Source organism: Phyllobates terribilis, unplaced genomic scaffold, assembly GCF_046119375.1.
Source record: "Phyllobates terribilis strain yellow unplaced genomic scaffold, ASM4611937v1 Scaffold_5__5_contigs__length_657084704, whole genome shotgun sequence".
Classification (NCBI taxonomy): domain Eukaryota; kingdom Metazoa; phylum Chordata; class Amphibia; order Anura; family Dendrobatidae; genus Phyllobates; species Phyllobates terribilis.
In genome coordinates, this window is record NW_027362765.1 from 74,805,664 (window position 1) to 74,826,379 (window position 20,716).

At 44.5% G+C, this 20,716-nt stretch overlaps 1 protein-coding gene across 2 annotated transcripts in view; it reads right to left on the reverse strand.

Annotated features, from left to right (window-relative positions):
* LOC141272055 (uncharacterized) overlaps positions 1-20,716 on the reverse strand; it is a 64,381-nt gene that overhangs the window by 34,565 nt on the left and 9,100 nt on the right. For both annotated transcript variants that reach the window (XM_073682352.1, XM_073682350.1), the window contains exons 2-4: positions 1,567-1,716; positions 1,258-1,437; positions 1,051-1,174 (exon numbers count right to left, since the gene is read on the reverse strand). In XM_073682352.1, the coding sequence (XP_073538453.1) occupies positions 1,051-1,174; positions 1,258-1,437; positions 1,567-1,644 (382 nt within the window). In that variant the 5' untranslated portion in view covers positions 1,645-1,716. The remainder of the gene's footprint in view (positions 1-1,050; positions 1,175-1,257; positions 1,438-1,566; positions 1,717-20,716) is intronic.

Consider the following 20,716-nt stretch of genomic DNA (forward strand, 5'->3'; position numbering starts at 1 on the left):
GGTATTGGTACTTTTGGCAGTGTGGACAGGTGCCAAGTCCTGCTGGAGAATGAAATTTCCATCTCCAAAAAGCTTGTCGGCAGAGGGAAACATGAAGTGCTGTAAAATTTCCTGGTAGGTGGCTGCGCTGACTTTGGTCTTGATAAAACACAGTGGACCTACACCAGCAGATGACATGGCTCCCCAAACCATCACTGATTGTGGAAACTTCACACTAGATCTCAAGCAGCTTGGATTGTGGCCTCTCCACTCTTCCTCTAGACTTTGGGACTTTGATTTCCAAAAGAAATGCAAAATTTACTTTCATCTGAAAACAACACCTTGGACCACTGAGCATCAGTCCAGGTCTTTTTCTCCTTGGCCCAGGTAAGACGCTTCTGGCGTTGTCTATTGGTCATGAGTGGCTGGACACAAGGAATGCGACACTTGTAGCCCATGTCCTGGACACGTCTGTGTGTGGTGGCTCTTGAAGCAATGACTCCAGCAGCAGTCCACTCCTTGTGAATCTCCCCCAATTTTTTTTATTAACAATCCTTTCAAGGCTGGGGTTATTCCGGTTGCTTGTGCACCTTTTTCTACCACACTTTTTCCTTCCACTAAACTTTCCATCAATATGCTTGGATACAGCACTCTGTGAACAGCCAGCTTCTTCAGCAATGACCTTTTGTGGCTTACCCTCCTTGTGGAGTGTGTCAACGACTGCCTTCTGGACATGTGTCAAGTGAGCAGTCTTTCTCATGAATGTGGAGCCTACTGAAACAGACTAAGGGACCTTTTTAAACACTTAGGAAGCCTTTACAGGTGTTTTTGTTAATTATTCTAATTTACTGAGATAATGACTTTTGTGTTTTCATTGGCTGTAAGCCATAATCATCAACATTAACAGAAATAAACACTTGAAATAGATCACTCTGTTTGTAATGACTCTATATAATATGAGTTTCACTTTATGTATTGAAAAACTGAAATAAATAAAATTTTTGATGATATTCTAATATTGTGAGAAGCACCTGTAATTATAGGCCGTGTGTGTTTAGTCCTGTCTATTACCTGGTGATGTGAGGGGCTGGGGAACCTCCATTATGACGTCCTTGTACAGATCTTTGTGTCCTTCTAAATACTCCCACTCCTCCATGGAGAAATAGATGGTGACATCCTGACACCTTATAGGAACCTGACACATACAATGATACTGTCATCACCCCGATCCCTTCATAGTGTTACTGTATAATGTCCCAGCATTCCCAGCAGTGTCACCTCTCCAGTCAGCAGCTCAATCATCTTGTAGGTGAGTTCTAGGATCTTCTGGTCATTGATGTCCTCATGTATCAGGGGGTGAGGTGGAGGCCCCGTGATTGGGCTCAGGGGTCTTCCCCATCCCTCAGACACAGGGTCCTGACAGCGCTCACTAGAGGTCTTCTTCACTACTGTGTAATCCTGGTTATGGAGAGACACATTAATAAATCTCACTACAGACATTTCCAGAGTCCTCACCTCTCCAGTTCTGTCCATCTGTTATTCCCATAGATAAGAATGATGTAATGTGACGTCATCAGAATCTCTCACCTCTCCAGTAAGCCGGAAGAGGATCTCTAGGGTGAGGTGTAATATCCTCTCCGCCATCTTGTCCCTGTCCCTATCCATCCTTGATGGGTCACTCAGGAAAATTCTCTTATATAGAAGATCTCCACTGAGAGGATCCGATATTGTAGGGACCTGAATGGGGAGAAGATGACGATGTAACATCATAAAGATCCCATGTAAGAAATCTCTGGAGCTGTTACCAGCTTCACATGATCACTACATCCAGTCATGACCCTGTATAACACACAATAAAATTATAGTCACGGTTTTGGTGAGGCCCTCACTTAGCCTCCGCCGTGACATGGGAATTACAGTAAATACCGACGCTCAAAGCACAATAATGGCCTCTTTACACAGATTGATCCAGACCATTAAAAGGGGTATTTTCAAGTTTGAAAGTTATCACCGATCTGTGGGATATGGGAGAACTTGATTTAGGATCTTGTATTTTCTATGTACTCATCCATAGCGGCATGTACAAAGCTTAAAGAGATTTTTTAGTACATAGATGTTGATGACCTATCCCATTGACGCATTGTCACTCATCCACACTTTCAGTGGCGGTGTGCACTCAACTGTCAACCACTTGGGTCACGTAAACACTGACTTTTATCTGGCTACTTGTCTTGTTTTTACTTGTTCTGCACATTTGCTCCTCATCTGTCTAGGCACAAATTAATCCCTTACACCAGGTGTTATTCTTCACCTGCATATTGTTTCAGTATTGTGTGACATTTTTAATCTTATTTTATTTTTCCATCCCTACATATTATTCTTTTTCGCATTTTTCTCTGCTCAAGAATCACATCCACAGTCCCATTATCACACAGTCACATGATCACATATTGCACATATATTTTTTTTATATCACTATAAAGTCTTATTCTCACTCACTGTCATTTCATAATAACATAAGACCTCCGATCATTAAATATTTGATTTTTATTTGCTTTATTTAAGTTCTATATATCTACTTATTATTATTTTTTTACACGACATACAATTTTTCTGTCCGGGTAAATTGTGGTTTTGCTGCGCTGCTAGTATACTCAAACGGAGAAGCTTGAGGGCGATGAATTCATAAAAGGATTGTTTACTAGTAGGTTGCAAACAGGGTTGTGGAGTCAGAGTCATGGAGTCGGAGTCGGTGCCCATTTTGGTGGAGTTGGAGTTGGAGTCGGTATATATATAATAAATTGGGTACAGTAGTTCAATGCAGTTTGTGAGAAATATTTTTTCATAAGAATTTGGGAAAGTTATGAAATGTCCTATAAATGTCTGTTCTATTCCTGATCTAAGGATCTAGACTTTTAGCTGAGATGAATCTGTGCTGCACTTTATGTACATGCTCAGTAGTGAGGTTGTGCTGTGGAGTCGGAGTCGTGGAGTCGGTGTCATGGAAATTGAGGAGTCGGAGTCAAAGGTTTGGCTTACCGACTCCACAGCACTTGTTGCAAAGTCAATGCGTTTCGAACTTATCAAAACTTCTTCCTCAGGACATAACCTTATTGGTGTACTGGGTTGGACTGACCATTATATATGCTTGCTTTTGAAAAAAGCCGCTAAAGCAAGGAGCACATGTCATGTCAAAGTTTAGCTCTGGTGCGTTGGAGTGATGTCACATAGAAAATTACATATATCACAAAAAACTTTAAAAACAGGATAAAAATGTTCATATAATATCTAAAATGTGCAGAATGGGAGGAAGAAGGCGCTATTTGGCCGCTCACTATGGTGGCTGCAAATTTGTAGACAGGGAACCGATACCTGTCCGTATGGATGTATATATTATAGATATAAAGTTTAAAATTGCGCCAGCGATAGTGGAATAGATTGGGGAGACAGGCTAATTAGTTAAAATTCCTTTATTGGGTTACAATTTGTTATAAAAATGTGTAAAATTGGAATAGAGTAGGATAAAAGGTAGTCCGTAAAAAGTACACTGGGTCCGGGTGTGTACGGTAAATATTCAATAGATAAAATAAAGTAAATAGAGTGCATAAAATTCAATACATGAGTATCAATCAATAGGCCAGCAGGTAGTTCAATTGGACTGGGTCAGTGCTGGCATATGGTTCCGGTTTTCCTTGATGGAGGTATTGGTGCGGAGACCTGGTCAGACGTGGTGATTGTTCCTCAGCGTGGAGGGGTTTGTTGCTCCTTTTGGATTAAGCTAGCGAGGAGGAGGAGGGAAAGAAAATTTTAGTATAGAGTTGTGTATGCAGTTGGGTGATCAGGAATGTGATCACGGACCTTCTGCTGGATGTGATTTGCCCACTTTTATCGTTGATCCTGTCTGTGGGATCTGTAGGGCCTGTAGACTTCACAGTGTATTAGTCATATTCAATCGCTGGATCAGATTCGAACATGGTCAATGTCCTGAGGAGGAAGAAGCGGGATAAGTAGGATCCTGCCTGGGGACCCTGTTTAAGTGGGGTCTGACCTAGGTGGGGTACCCATCCTTTTGGACGTGCTTTAGTGTGTAAGTTCACTGACCTGTGATGGGTCCAGTGGGTGGGTGTCCTTACTGGAAGTCACCTGGGTTTGAGCGTGGTGGGTGCAGCAGGAGGCTCTGGCTGAGCTGTCCGTGGCGGCTGCGATGGAGGTTAGCGTTCTGAGGGGCTGAGCAAAAGTGAGCAATGAGGGTGGTCCCAGAGTGATGCAAAGCAAACACAGAGGGGTGTCTGTAGTGCAAGGAGTACTTACACCAAGTGGTTGTGCCTTTTGTAAGCCAAGGGGCTTAGTGGTGGTCCAGAGAGGTGGTAGTAGAATATTATGGAGAAGCGCTCGGTGTCATACAGTCAGGTACGGCAGAAGATGCACTGGGTTTCCCAGGGTCACATGTAGCAGGAGGCTCTGGCTGGCCTATAGGGGAACAATAGTAGGCAGTCAGGAGGTTGCCACAGGGTGATGTAGGCTTATGTGGAGTGGTTAATATAGTGCAGGAAGTACCTTATATGAGCTGCAAGGCGTATTGGTGGTCCAGAGGAGTGTCAGAGTTCAGTGCAGGGACACTGGGTCTCATACGGTTAGGAAAGCCACCTGGTCTCGTGCGGTCAGATGCAGCAGGAGGCTCTGGCTGCACTATGGGGAGCAGTGGTAGGTAGTCAGAGAGTAGTTTTACATAGGAATAGACTGTATATGCTAGGGGTCTAAGCCCATTGGTACTCACGGTCCTGGTGGTCCTGGGGTTTGGTCGTGACGTCCGGTAGCCGGAGCGGGTGCGGTGTCCCAGCCGGTGACTGCCGCAACCCGTGTAGTTCCGGTGTGAGGAGGTGGAGAGGAGGAGATCAGGACGCGCGCTTCCAGCAGAGAAGCGCGCGAGATGCTGGGCGTGTGACGCGGCGTCACGTGGTGCACGGAGTGCACGAGGTACGGAAGCCTGGGTGTGCTTCCTGGTCTGAGTTAGGGACAGTCCGTCCAACGCGTTTCAACAGCAGCGGCTGTCTTCATCAGGGATAGCCCTACCCAGTAGTATGGTGCCCTTATATACCTTGTGATGGTATAGTATACATGATCCACCTGTCAATCATTAAAGGCGAATAGCTCCAATTCAGTGTTCAGTCCCTTTGGTTTTAGTGTATTTAATTTGAAAATCCATTCACTTTCTTTTCTAGACATATTCTTAATATGGTCACCCAGTCTCCAATTCTTATGGACTACCTGTATGCCAACTACTTTGATCCCTTTAGTGGATCCACTGTGTTTTTCCATAAACACCCACCCACTCTCCAAACATTTTATGGTGGATCGTGTATACTATACCATCACAAGGTATATAAGGGCACCATACTACTGGGTAGGGCTACCCCTGATGAAGACAGCCGCTGCTGTTGAAACGCGTTGGACGGACTGTCCCTAACTCAGACCAGGAAGCACACCCAGGCTTCCGTACCTCGTGTACTCCGTGCACCACGTGACGCCGCGTCACACGCCCAGCATCTCGCGCGCTTCTCTGCAGGAAGCGCGCGTCCTGATCTCCTCCTCTCCACCTCCTCACACCGGAACTACGCGGGTTGCGGCAGTCACCGGCCGGGACACAGCACCCGCTCCGGCTACCGGACGTCACGACCAAACCCCAGGACCACCAGGACCGTGAGTACCAATGGGCTTAGACCCCTAGCATATACAATCTATTCCTATGTAAAACTACTCTCTGACTACCTACCACTGCTCCCCATAGTGCAGCCAGAGCCTCCTGCTGCATCTGACCGCACGAGACCAGGTGGCTTTCCTAACCGTATGAGACCCAGTGTCCCTGCACTGAACTCTGACACTCCTCTGGACCACCAATACGCCTTGCAGCTCATATAAGGTACTTCCTGCACTATATTAACCACTCCACATAAGCCTACATCACCCTGTGGCAACCTCCTGACTGCCTACCATTGTTCCCCTATAGGGCAGCCAGAGCCTCCTACTACATGTGACCCTGGGAAACCCAGTGCATCTTCTGCCGTACCTGACTGTATGACACCGAGCGCTTCTCCATAATATTCTACTACCACCTCTCTGGACCACCACTAAGCCCCTTGGCTTACAAAAGGCACAACCACTCGGTGTAAGTACTCCTTGCACTACAGACACCCCTCTGTGTTTGCTTTGCATCACTCTGGGACCACCCTCATTGCTCACTTTTGCTCAGCCCCTCAGGACGCTAACCTCCATCGCAGCCGCCACGGACAGCTCAGCCAGAGCCTCCTGCTGCACCCACCACGCTCAAACCCAGGTGACTTCCAGTAAGGACACCCACCCACTGGACCCATCACAGGTCAGTGAACTTACACACTAAAGCACGTCCAAAAGGACGGGTACCCCACCTAGGTCAGACCCCACTTAAACAGGGTCCCCAGGCAGGATCCTACTTATCCCGCTTCTTCCTCCTCAGGACATTGACCATGTTCGAATCTGATCCAGCGATTGAATATGACTAATACACTGTGAAGTCTACAGGCCCTACAGATCCCACAGACAGGATCAACGATAAAAGTGGGCAAATCACATCCAGCAGAAGGTACGTGATCACATTCCTGATCACCCAACTGCATACACAACTCTATACTAAAATTTTCTTTCCCTCCTCCTCCTCGCTAGCTTAATCCAAAAGGAGCAACAAACCCCTCCACGCTGAGGAACAATCACCACGTCTGACCAGGTCTCCGCACCAATACCTCCATCAAGGAAAACCGGAACCATATGCCAGCACTGACCCAGTCCAATTGAACTACCTGCTGGCCTATTGATTGATACTCATGTATTGAATTTTATGCACTCTATTTACTTTATTTTATCTATTGAATATTTACCGTACACACCCGGACCCAGTGTACTTTTTACGGACTACCTTTTATCCTACTCTATTCCAATTTTACACATTTTTATAACAAATTGTAACCCAATAAAGGAATTTTAACTAATTAGCCTGTCTCCCCAATCTATTCCACTATCGCTGGCGCAATTTTAAACTTTATATCTATAATATCTAAAATGTATTTAGATTTGAGAGTCCTCAGTGGTTGATACCTTTTAATGGCTATCTGAAAAGATGGTAACAAATTGCAAGTTTTTGAGACTCCTCAGGTCTCTTCATCAGGCGTAGTATACCACAAAATCGGAAGAGTCACATATTTATACAAAAGACACAGAAAAATGCAATAGATGAGACCAGTTTATGTCACTTGTCTCATCTACTGCATTTTTTCTGTGTCTTTTTGTGTTTAATATGTGACTCTTCAGATTTTATGTTATACTAGCCTGATGAAGAGACCTGAGGAGTCTCAAAAGCTTGCAACCTGTTACCATCTTTTCAGTTAGCCATTAAAAAGTATCAACTACTCAGGTCTCTCAGAAATATATATTTATGTCCATAAAAATGTAAAGAGAAGAATAGATGAAAAAAATAAATACAGAATTGTGAGACAAAAAATAAATATATCAATGGGATTTTAACTGACATGAACTAATTTGAACAGGTTGCATGAAAACTTTAATTTTAGTGCCATAGTGTGGAGCGCCACTATGGGAATCAGGATGTCTGAACAAGGAATATATAGTCTAGATCAGGGGTCCTCAAACTTTTTAAAGAGGGGGCCAGTTCACTGTCCCTCAGACCATTGGAGGGCCGGAATATAATTTTTTTTTAAAAACTATGAACAAATTCCTACGCACACTGCACATATCTTATTTTGAAGTAAAAAGACAACACGGGAACAAATACAATATTTAAAATGAAGAACAAGTAAAGTTAAATCAACCGGTATTTCAATAGGTAGGTAACTGTACCCAATAGGCAGCATAGGTCCCCAATAGGCAGGTAAATGTACCCAATAGGCAGCATAGGTCCCCAATAGGCAGGTAAATATCCCCAATAGGCAGGTAAATATCCCCAATAGGCAGCATAGGTCCTCAATAGGCAGGTAAATATCCCCAATAGGCAGCATAGGTCCCCAATAGGCAGGTAAATGTACCCAATAGGCAGCATAGGTCCCCAATAGGCAGGTAAATATCCCCAATAGGCAGGTAAATGTCCCCAATAGGCAGCATAGGTCCTCAATAGGCAGGTAAATGTCCCCAATATGCAGCATAGGTCCCCAATAGGCAGGTAAATATCCCCAATAGGCAGGTAAATGTACCCAATAGGCAGCATAGGTCCTCAATAGGCAGGTAAATATCCCCAATAGGCAGGTAAATGTCCCCAATAGGCAGGTAAATGTCCCCAATAGGCAGCATAGGTCCCAAATAGGCAGGCAAATGTCCCCAATAGGCAGCATAGGTCCTCAATGGGCAGGTAAATGTCTCCAATAGGCAGCATAGGTCCTCAATAGGCAGGCTGTTCCCCCCTTATAATGCCCTATGCAGGCTGTTCCCCCCTTATAATGCCCCATGCAGGCTGTCACCCCCCATATAATGCCCCATGCAGGATGTCCCTTTCTCCCACCATATAATGCCCCATGCAAGATATCACTCCCCTGTCTTTATAATGCCCCATGCAGGATGTCACCCCCCATATAATGCCCCATGCAGGATGTCACCCCCCATATAATGCCCCATGCAGGATGTCACCCCCCCATATAATGCCCCATGCAGGATATCACTCCCCTGTCTTTATAATGCCCCATTCAGGATGTTACCCCCCCATATAATGCCCCATGCTGGATGCCACCACCCCATATAATGCCCCATTCAGGATGTCACCCCCCCATATAATGCCCCATGCAGGATATCACTCCCCTGTCGTTATAATGCCCCATTCAGGATGTCCCGTCCCCCCCATATAATGCCCCATGCAGGATATCACTCCCCTGTCGTTATAATGCACCATGCGGGATATCACCCCCCTCTCTTTATAATGCCCCATGCAGCATGTCTCTCCCCCATACAATGCCCCATGCAGCATGTCTCTCCCCCATACAATGCCCCATGCAGGATGTCACCCCTAATATTATGCCCCATGCCTCCATACATAAAAAAAAAAAAAAATACTCACCTCACTTCTCACCTGCTGCCGCTGCTCGGGTCCGGACTCCAGCGTCTGCGCTGCCTGTGACGGCTCAGGGGAGGGCGCGGTGGAAAGACGTCACCGCACCCTCTGACCTCTCTGACCTGAGACGTCACAGGGAGCGCACAGAGGAAGACAGCGGATCTGCAGAGGCACGGGAAGAGGTAAGTATCCGGCTGCCGGGGCCCTGAGCAAGCGGGGGGGGGGAGCGGGCGCTGACACTGCTCTCCTCGGCCCACAGCCCGGCGGGCCGGATAAAAATCCTCCGCGGGCCGCAGTTTGAGGACCCCTGGTCTAGATGTTATCTAATTGTTATTAGGTGTCAGGTCAGGTACGTCAGGAATGACATGATGGGCTGTTAACAGAAATTGTTTCTGGGCTGTTGTAGTGTGAATATAAAAATGGATATTTTGAGTTCATATTGAAATATACGGAATGCATTCAAACCAGCACTGGTCTGGTCTGGTTTGGTTATATATTCACAGATAGATAAGGCGCATTCTGTTTTAGCCTTACTTGATGTTTAGACACAAGATAATGTTAATAGTAACAAAATCTTGAGAACTGTTTATTCACATTGTCTGAAAAATTCAAATCTCAAATAGTCTTCTGTTTATTGTTTGTTATTGTAAAACAGGGAGATTTACTTAATCTTTGTGTTTAGTTTACTTATGTGACCACTGATAGCTTTTGAATTGTGTGGGTTTATTGCCCACCATTGTTTGATGAGAGCCTTGTATCTCTCTTTCATCTTTGACCGAAGGCCGGCCACTGCAGGTTAAAGGTGAACTAGACTTACTAGTGTGGATTCACAAAATATAAGGCCAGAGAAATATTACAGAAGCCTTGTACCTGCATAAGTGGGACGTACATGCATTGTTGTGATTTGTCCAGGGGTTCTCTGTCTTGGTAATTGCTTCTCTGATATTCCAGATGGATGATGTTTAAAAGCTCCTTGGTGATGACGTGAGTATATGTACTTAAAGGGAATCTGTCACCTCCTTGGGCGATATCAGACCTCTACTATGGGCATACAGGTGATAGAAAAGTAAATCTATACTTACCTGTATGGCCCATAGCAGAGGTCTGATGGCAGAGAAATCTATCTGCTTACTATTCCCCTAAATCGCCGCCTCTGTGGTAAATTACCATATTCTCCCCTCCCCTGCACGTCACAGGGCCCTGTGATTGGCCCTGTGACATGCCCTGCTCTGCCTCCCCTCCCACGCATGCGCAAAGCGCAGCTCCCATGAAGCGCGCTTTGTTTTCCTACTGCTCCGTTTGGCTGCGTACTGCCAGCGGAGCGGAAGTCTCTCACTCACTGTCGCTTGCGCAATACAAGGCTGCGGCGCAGTAGGCAGTCGGCGCTGGAGGCATGGTTTGCGCATGCGCGGGAGGGGAGGCAGAGCAGGGCACGTCACAGGGCCTGTCAACAAACTAGCTGGCCCGGTACAATATGTATCAGCATATTAGCAAACATCATTGTTCCTCCAGAGATAGCAGACAATGATATACAACAAACATCAACTTAAATGTCAACAGACGATATGACAAAGTCTCCTGACCTACTGAAAATAGACGTTTGGATAATTAAGATTAAATTCTGTGTCATCACATTCACGTGCTGTTGATTTGTTCATTCAGCCTCCAAAAGATCGCAGTAAGGCTCGGCGCACATTTATCCTGCGCTATTCGATGAGTGCTTACATTGAGGCAGATGTAGGCACTGTGGACATTGTCTGGCCTATAATCCGGCTGTGTCTATCTTTTTAGATGTGCATAAAAGTGCGGTCGACCACAGTTTTGTGTTTTTCTCTGAAAAGAAGGACACAGCTGAACAGTGGCCAGGTCGAGTCCAGAGTAACTCAGCTGCCTCATTATAGTGAATGGATCCCTCTGGGTTTTCATCTGAATCACGTCACTCGGAGATTTAGATGGAAACCCCAAAGTAAATGCTCAGCGTAGAGCGAAGGAGAAATGTGATGCCAAATATTATGTAAAATGTTCCCATCAAAAGCTTCAAATCACTCCACAAAAAAAGCAAGTCCACACACAGGCCCATCATCCGTTAACGGAAATATAGGGGGCTTCCACGTTACTGGTAGTACAAAAGCTCTGAAAAAGCACTATAGTTCCTCATCCCCAGAAGAAATCCAGCGAATTCTGCACTCCCAAATCCAAATGTCCCCCTCCCTTCTGAGCCCCACAGTGTGCCTAAACCGCAGTTAGCATTTTGTTTGATATTTCTGTACTGATGAGAGCTCGCCTAACTTACGGGTGCATGTCTCCAGAAGCACGAGCTGGGCACAATGTACGGACACTACACTGGCAGATTTGCAATTTCCATTAAGCAACATCCACTGCTGCTTGTTTCTGGAGAACACCGACGGAGTCAAAATCATCACTATATCTGTAGATAAATTCCCAGAGGGGTTTAATTTCCAAAATGGGGTAACTTGAGGGAGGATTCTGCTCTACTGGCACTTAGGGGCTCTGTATATGAAGCCTGCAAACTATTCTACGATAAATTATTCTCCAAGAGTTAAATAGTACTCCTTCCCTCCCAAGCATCGCCGTGTGGCTAAGCAGTACAGTACAGCCACATTTGGGGTATTATCACTTTCAGCAAAAATTGTATAACAAATTATGGTGCCATTTTTACACATTCCCTGTGTGACAATTAACCCCTTACTTACCGGGGACGTATTAGTACGCATATCTGCGTACCGCCGGTTCAGTGAGGGCTCCGGCGCTGAGCCCTCACTGAACCGAGCACATGTCAGCTGATTCTTACAGCTGACATGTGCCCGCAACAGCCGCGGGTGGAATCGCGATCCACCCGCGGCTGTTAACCAGTTAAATGCTGCTGTCAATCTCCGACAGCAGCATTTAACGCGCGCTTCCGGGTAGCGCGTCATAAGCCCCGCCCACCGGCGACCCCGTCACGTGATCGCGGGTCGCCGATGGGCGTGCATGACAACCCAGGGTCTGCAGCAGACGCCTGTGGTTGTCATGATCTTGTCGCTATGAGCGCCACCTAGTGGTCGGCGCTCATAGCACAGGACCATTTCTGCTGCATGCAGGGGATCTGCTGGTCCCCTGTATGTAGCAGAGGCGATCGGACAGTTGCTGCTTCTAGTCTCCTATGGAGACTATAGAAGCATGCAAAAAGTAAAAAAAAAAAGTTTTTAAAAATAGAAAAAAAAATAAAAAAATATAAAAGTTTAAATCACCCCCCTTTCGCCCCATTCAAAATAAAATATATAAAAAAAAAACCCACATACACATATTTGGTATCGCCGCGTTCAGAATCGCCCGATCTATCAAAATAAAAAAAGAATTATTCTGATCGGTAAACGGCGTAGCGAGAAAAAAATTCTAAACGCCAGAATTACGTTTTTTGGTCGCCGCAAAATTGCAATAAAATGCAATAACGGGCGATCAAAACATCGGATCTACCCCAAATGTTATCAATAAAAATGTCAGCCTGGCACGCAAAAAATAAGCCATCAACCAGCCCCAGATCACGAAAAATGGAGACGCTACGGGTCTTAGAAAATGGCGCTATTTTTTTATTTTTTTTTTTACCAAATTTTGGAATTTTTTTTCACCACTTAAATATAAAAGAACCTATACATGTTTGGTGTCTATGAACTCGTAATGACCTGTAGAATAAGAAGGGCAGGTCAGTTTTAGCATTCAGTGAACATGGTAAAAAAAATAAATAAAAAACAACTGGGGTATTGCACTTTTTTTGCAATTTTACCGCACTTGGAATTTTTTTCCTGTTTTCCCGTACAGGATATGATAAAACTAGTAATGGCGTTGAAAAGTACAACTCGTCCCGCAAAAAATAAGCCCTCACATGGCCATATTGACCAAAAAATAAAAACGCTATGGCTCTGGGAACAAGGGGAGCAAAAACGAAAATGCAAAAACGGAAAATGCTCCGGGGCTTAAGGGGTTAAAATCTGGGGCTAAAACAAAATTTTTGTGGTAAAAATGTAATTATTTTTTCTTCATCGGCTAATGATGTTTGGTTCTGTGACACACCCATGGTGTCAATGTGATCACTGCACCTCTAGATGAATTCATTGAGAGGTGTAGTTTGTAAAATGAGGTCACATATGGGAGGTTCTGTTGTTCTGGCACCTTAGGGGCTCTGCCATTGTGACATGGCACCCTCAAACAGGGGTGGATTAAGGATAGCCAGGGCCCCGGGCAGTTGAGACTGCATGGGCCCCTCCACCACCCCACGTGATGGGTCAGGGTTCACCATATACCTGAAACATTATTTCTGAAAAAAATAGCTGCTGGGTGAAACTATAACATAAAAAACATCCATTAATCTAAAATTTACCTTCACTTAAACAAATACTTTAAGCCATAGTATTGAACAGACCAACTTTAATATGTAAACAAGTCTCTACGAGTGGTGACAGTTTCCACACGTACCGGAAACTGTCTATGGTCTGCGCACATGTCAGTGTGTTTCCATGGACCATGTGTTTGTGTGCTCCACACGGAGACATGTCTGTTTTTTTGCAGATACACGGTCCACAAAACTGTCTCACACTGAACACACACGGATGACATCCGTTTGTCATCAGTGTGACACGTGCCGGTGCCTGGGAATCAGCGGTACAGTTAGCGCTGTCCCCAAGCGCTGGGGGCTGAACACTGCCCTCATCATGGATCCCTGCCGGCGCTGCGATCAGCACAGGCAGGGACAATAGCGAGAGTAGTAGTCTGCTCCCGCTGTGTCCACTCCTGCAAAAATAAGATTAAAATAATAAAATCCATGTACTCACCTCTCCTAGGTGTCCCCTGCTGTAATCCATGCGACCGCTGCTGCCGAGGAGCCGGAGAAAATGAGCCGCTCCGTAGCTGCACTCTGTGAGTGACAGGACACTGCTCCTGAGTGCAGCTCCGGAGCCGCTCGCTGGAGCGGCTCATTTTCACCGCCTCCTCTGTCAGCAGTCAGAGGATTACAGCGTGGGACACTTAGGAAAGGTGAGTATATGGATTTTATTATTTTAATCTTATTTATACACAGGGACACAATGCGGGAGCAGACTACTACTACCCTCATCATTTTCCCTTGCTCGCGCTGATCGCAGCACTAGCAAGGAATCGTGATCACCAGCTCCTCCTCTGCGCTATTGGCCTCAAGGACACTGTTCTCTCCTTGTTCTCCTCCTATTTCTCTGGCCGCTCCTTCTCTGTGTCTTTTGCCGGCTCCTCCTCCTCTCTCCTTCCCCTTACTGTTGGGGTTCCTCAAGGATCAGTCCTAGGCCCCCTTCTTTTCTCCTTATACACTGCTCCTATTGGAAAAACAATCAGCAGATTTGGTTTTCAGTACCATCTCTATGCTGATGACACCCAATTATACACCTCTGCTCCGGACATCACCCCTGCATTACTACAAAAGACCAGTGATTGTCTTTCTGCTGTGTCTAACATTATGTCCTCCCTCTGCCTAAAACTGAATCTGTCAAAAATTGAACTACTCGTATTTCCTCCCTCCACTAACCTCCCTGTGCCGGATATTGCCATTTCCGTTTGTGGCTCAACCATTACTCCCCAGCAACAAGCCCGCTGTCTTGGGGTCATTTTTGATTCAGATCTTTCCTTCATTCCTCACATCAAATCGTTCATGTCATCTACACCTCAAAACATCTCAAGAATCAGGACTTTTCTCACCTTTGACGCGGCAAAAACTCTTACTGTAGCTCTTATTCATTCTTGTCTCGATTATTGCAACTCTCTACTAATCGGTCTCCCACTTAGTAAACTCTCCCCTCTCCAATCCATCCTTAGCGCAGCAGCCAGGATCATATTCCTCGCCAACCGCTACACCGAGGCCCTGTGCCAGTCATTGCATTGGTTGCCCATTCAATACAGAGTTCAATTTAAACTTATCACGCTTACCCACAAAGCACTCCATCCTTCAGTACCCCCCTACATCTCCTCCCTTGTCTCAGTCTACCACCCTACATGTGCCCTCTGTTCTGCCAATGACTTAAAACTAAAATCCTCCATAATCCGAACTCCCTACTCCCATCTCCAAGATTTCTCGCGTGCTGCGCCTATTCTTTGGAATGCACTACCCAGGACAGTTTGATTAATTCCCAAACCCACAGTTTCAAGTGGACCCTAAAAATCCATTTCTTTAGACTGGCCTATCGCCTCAACACACTTATCTATCGGTCCCAGTTTTGGCCTATATTAAAATCTTCTTCAATTTCAGATTCATACCAATCATGCACTTAATAGCCTCTGTCAGGACTGCACACATACTGGCAGGCGACCAGTCCATGTATTATTTATCCTATTTAGTATATCAAGGCTGCATTATACAATATATGTACATTCTACCTTTTGTGTCTCCCCCATTTCCTCATAGACTGTAAGCTTGCGAGCAGCCGGACCCTCACTCCTTTTGACATAAGTTATGCTTATTCTGTATTGTCTGTATATGTCCCCCCTAAAATTGTAAAGTGCTGCGGAATATGTTGGCGCTATAAAAATAAAAATTATTATTATTATGAGGGCAGCGTTCGGCACCTGCGCTTGGGAACAGCGCTAACTGTACCTCTATTCCTAGGCACCGGTCCTGATGTGGCAAATGGTTGCCACACGGGACACGGATATTTCCGGTACCGGTTTTTCCAGTACCGGAAATAGCCGGACATGTGAAACCAGCCTAATGCTATGTAATCTCACCCGGGTGAGGTGAGTTTACGCGGGTTTACAAGAAGCAGCATGGCTGCATGTGAATTTCTGTGGCAAAGACCAGTGTCTTCAGTGTATAACCAATAGCATGTCATTAGATGAGGTAACTTTGCATGTAACTAAACACAAGTGCTGTAATTACAATGCAGCGAAAATACGCTGCATCCAAAACGCTACCATTCCTGATTGTGGGCATGTACAAGCAGAATTTGCAGTGGCGCTCTGTATCTAAGGGCAAGGATCCTTTTATTGTGTAAAAAATGTGGAGATGGTAGTGGACTGAAACTACATGGGACCAATGCCCCGGCACACTATGCGCTGTCCACCTTGGAGATTTTGCTTGCATTGCATCATACATTTATACAAATAATGAAATACATGATGAAAGCAAAAATTCTAAGATGATGGGGGGGAAGGAGTAGACAGCGTGCAGGGGCATTTGTCTTTATGTAGTTTCAGTCCACTCCTCTCCCATCCCCAACATTATGTACAAATTTTAAAAATGACAATGATCCTCTGCCCTTTCATACAAAGTGCTGCTGGCTGCCTGACTGCCCACCCCGTTCCACTGCCACAGTCCACAGACACTGTCTGAGACAGACGATGATATAAGCTAATGTTTGTCTGCGGCAAGTGGTAGAAGGCAGCCAGCAAGCACTCTGTAAAAAACGGCAGGGAACCATTATTGATAGATATACACAAAACACATACTTTTTAAACACACTTTGACACTGGCAAGCTCTGGGTCATGGTGCGTGGGATAGGAGCAGGCGGCTCCTCTTCATGTCAGCCATTTCTTCTTTTTAATAGACCAGCGCCCGCGCTGTGTATGCTGGGCCCTCCCTGACGTCATGTGGCAGGGCGGTCCCAGCATCATGTAAACTGCCCACCCTGGTGGATCTACAGCCGGCCTGATGGGAGTGGCTGCGTGATGCAGCGTGTCTGTGAGTGGCTGCTTTGAAATTTGGGTCCCGCCCTGCCTGACGTCATGTCACATGACGTCAAGCAGGGCAGGACCCAAATTTCAAAGCAGCCACTCACAGACACGCTGGCTGCACTACGCAGCCACTCCCATCCGGCCACCGTAGCTGTATATTCACTAGCGCGGGCAGTTTAAATGATGTTGGGACCGCCCTGCCACATGATGTCAGGCAAGGCAGTCCCAACATCATTTAACCCCTTAACCCCCGAGGGTGGTTTGCACGTTAATGACCAGGCCAATTTTTACAATTCTGACCACTGTCACTTTATGAGGTAATTACTCTGGAGCGCTTCAACAGATCCCCCTGATTCTGAGACTGTTTTTTCGTGACATATTGTACTTCATGATTTTGGTAAAATTTATTCAATATCACTTGCGTTTATTTGTGAAAAACTGGAAATTTGGCGAAAATTTAGAAAATTTTGCAATTTTCAAAATTTGAATTTTTATGCCCAACACTAGAACTACTGATGGAGTCATTTTGACTCCTTTCGTTTTTTATTTCTCTTCTGTGACTACATTTTTCAGAATTCCGGCTTGAAACTCGATGACTTTTCCTCAAATATGATGTGAAAAAAGATTTTGTGAGAATAAATAATTTTGGTGAAAAATTTGCGCGTTTTTTTCAAAATTTACCAAGAACTACTGAAGGGATTCATTTTGACTCCCTACTATATTTTGAGGTCCTTTTGTCACTAAATGTTGCTATAAAGTTTTGTGCATAATTTTTTCACTCTGTCTTATTTACCCTGATGTTCATATAGATGTAGTTCAATTTACATGTCAACTTTTCACATTTTCCTTGTGTTTTACCTGCTTGTATTACTGTGTAATGCTGAACAAAATAGCTTGTTTACTCTAGGCTCTTATCTTATGCTAATGAAGGGTGGTGTTTTTCTAAGGTCCTAGCAGGAGACAGTATTCTGGATAGTAACTTTACTTTCAGTTCAGCTGAAGAGACAAAGAGAACAGACGCAGACATACGAGCTCTGAAGACTCATACAGGTATGAATTGTTATGAAATAGTTTAGCAGTCTGTCAACTGATTCAGCCCACCTACTTTTGAAGGTGGCAGAACAGTTATTATTTCTTTTAGTTTTCATTTCATTTCTATTTTTCAGCAGGGAACTATATAGAATTATGGAATTTGTGAGGAATATGGAGAGAAGACGTTTGATAAAGCCTCAGGATATTCTGGCTACTTTGCAATCCATACCGGAGGATGAATCGGAATCCGAATTGCAGGAACATGTATTTGATTCTGACAGTGATGAAGATTTCATTCCTCAGAACATATCAAGTGAATCTGAAGACTTAGAAGGAACAAATCCAGAAGGTAAGTAGTTATGTGTATTTATTTGTTCTTCCACACACTGAGTTAGGGCCTGTGCACACTAGCAGAATTCTGGCTGAATAGCCATCTGGATATTCTTGCCGCAATACAGGCCGTACCTGCCCGCTCATGCCTGAAGCTCCACTCCGAACCCCGGGCTGGAGCCGCTGTCAGGGACAGAGCAGCGCTTGCTTACGCGCGAGCACGGCTCCGTCCCAGACAGCGGCTCCAGCCCGGGGTTCGGAGCGTAGCTTCAGGTATGAAACTCCGCTCTGTACCTGAGCGGGCAGGTACGGGCCGGATTGTGGTGAGAATATCCGGTCGGATATTCCGCCGCTAATCCAGCCAGTGTGCACGGACCCTTACAAAACAAAAATTCTAAATATTCATCAACTTTTTTACAGATATTCCAAGCACATCAACTGGGGATCGGGCTCATGCAGTTATGTTGCCTCGTGACCGTCCTCCTGGTCGTGGACAGAAAAAATCAGCAAAACATCCCAGAAATGAAAGAACAACAGATAACGATGGCGGCGAAGGTAATGCAACAACAAACACCAGAGAAGGCGAATCTGAAGGAATACTAGTTTCAGCGGATGTTATTCAATGGAAACCTGTTGAAATTGGAGAACACTTGCCTGGTAGGCGTGACAGCCAAAATAGTCTTCGAGAAGCACCTGGCCCTACAGGATACGCCAGAAGAAATATCATTATTGATAGTCCTTTGAGCGCATGGCGCTTATTTTTTGATTCATATATATTGACACATATAAAGAACTGTACGCTTGCAGAAGCATGCAGGAACAATAATTTACAGTTTACTCTATCTGATGAGGAGCTAGATGCATTCATTGCGATATTCTATGCTCGTGGAATATCTGGCACGAACCGTCACTCGATTAGCAGTATTTGGTGTAATGACTGGGGAATACCGTTTTGCAAAGCGACAATGTCTAGGGACCGCTTTGTTGAAATTATGAGGTTTCTCAGATTTGATGAGAAATCTACTCGATCGGAGAGACTGCAAACGGACAAGTTTGCTCTATTTTCTACTGTGTGGGACAGGTTTATTGAAAATTGTATTGCGTGTTACAAACCTGGCCCATACATAACGGTGGATGAGCAACTTTTCCCAAGCAAAACTAGGTGTCCATTCACGCAGTACATGCCTTCCAAACCAGATAAATATGGCCACAAATATTGGCTAGCTGTTGATAAGAGGAGCAAATATCTGGCAAATGGCTTCCCTTATCTAGGCAAAGATGGCACACGCCGTGCTGAGGACCGTTTAGCTGACCATGTGGTAATGAAGTTATTGGACCCGTTTTTGAAAAAAGGTCGCAATGTTACAACTGATAATTATTTTACTTCAGTAAAATTAGCTAAACAGCTAAAAAGCAAAGGAACAACCATCGTGGGAACACTGAACAAGATAAGGCGAGAAGTGCCTAAAGAAATAAAATCCATGAAAGAGGAATTGTACAACACTAAAGTGTTTAGAAATGAAGACAATTTTACACTTACAGTATATCAAGGAAAGCCCAACAAAAATGTTGTCATTTTGAGTTCCGTCCATCCAGATGTTGTTGTTGCGTCTGATTCCGCTAAAAAAACTCCAGAAACGGTAAAGTTTTACAATGAAACAAAATATGGAGTAGATGTAGTGGATCAGATGGCACGAAAATATACCACACGAACATGCACAAGGAGATGGCCTGTTCATGCATTTGAAAATGCCTTAGACTTTGCGGGTATAAATGCATGGATAATATTCAAGGAGATTACCCACCAAAAAATGTCACGCAAGGCATTTTTGCAAACGCTTGTGAGAGAGTTGAGTGGTCCTTATGTCACAGATAGGGAAAAGGGTTCCACGTCCCAAGTTTCTACATGCTCAGAAGTGATGGTTCAAACAAAATTTTTCCAGATCAAAGAAAAGTGCAAGAAAAATAGATCTGTCGGAAATTGTAAGACTTGTGGTAAGTCTTTGTGTGGGCAATGTACTGCCATAAATCAAAGGCAATGCCTAAAATGCGAAACACCAAATGTTTAGAAGGTGAATTCTGCGCCATATTTTCATTTTTATGCTGCTCCACCTACATTTTCTCTGCTTTTTGTTCTTCAGTTGTTGTTTATATGTGTGCACTTGAATAAAAAAAAAATGTTTGAAAAACGTCTATTATAATTATTGTTATTTTCTGTAGAAAAATAAGAAAAGCAGAAAAAAAACAATCAAAAGCATTACTGTTGGATCTCACAATAATAATACATTACAAAAAATATAATTATTAATAAATAACCACAAATGAAACTCTAAAAATAAACGAAAACAAGCAAGGAGTCAAAATGACTCCTTTCAGTAGTTCTAGGCGGGGTCACGAGTCCAGTAGTCCTAGTGTTAAATCAGAGAGATAGGTCACACAAAATACTTAATAAATATCATTTCCCACATGTGTACTTTACATCAGCACAATTTTGGAACCAAATTTTTTTTTTGTTAGGGAGCTATAAGGGTTAAAAGTTGACCAGCGGTTTCTAATTTTTCCAACAAAATTTACAAAACCATCTTTTTAGGGACCACATC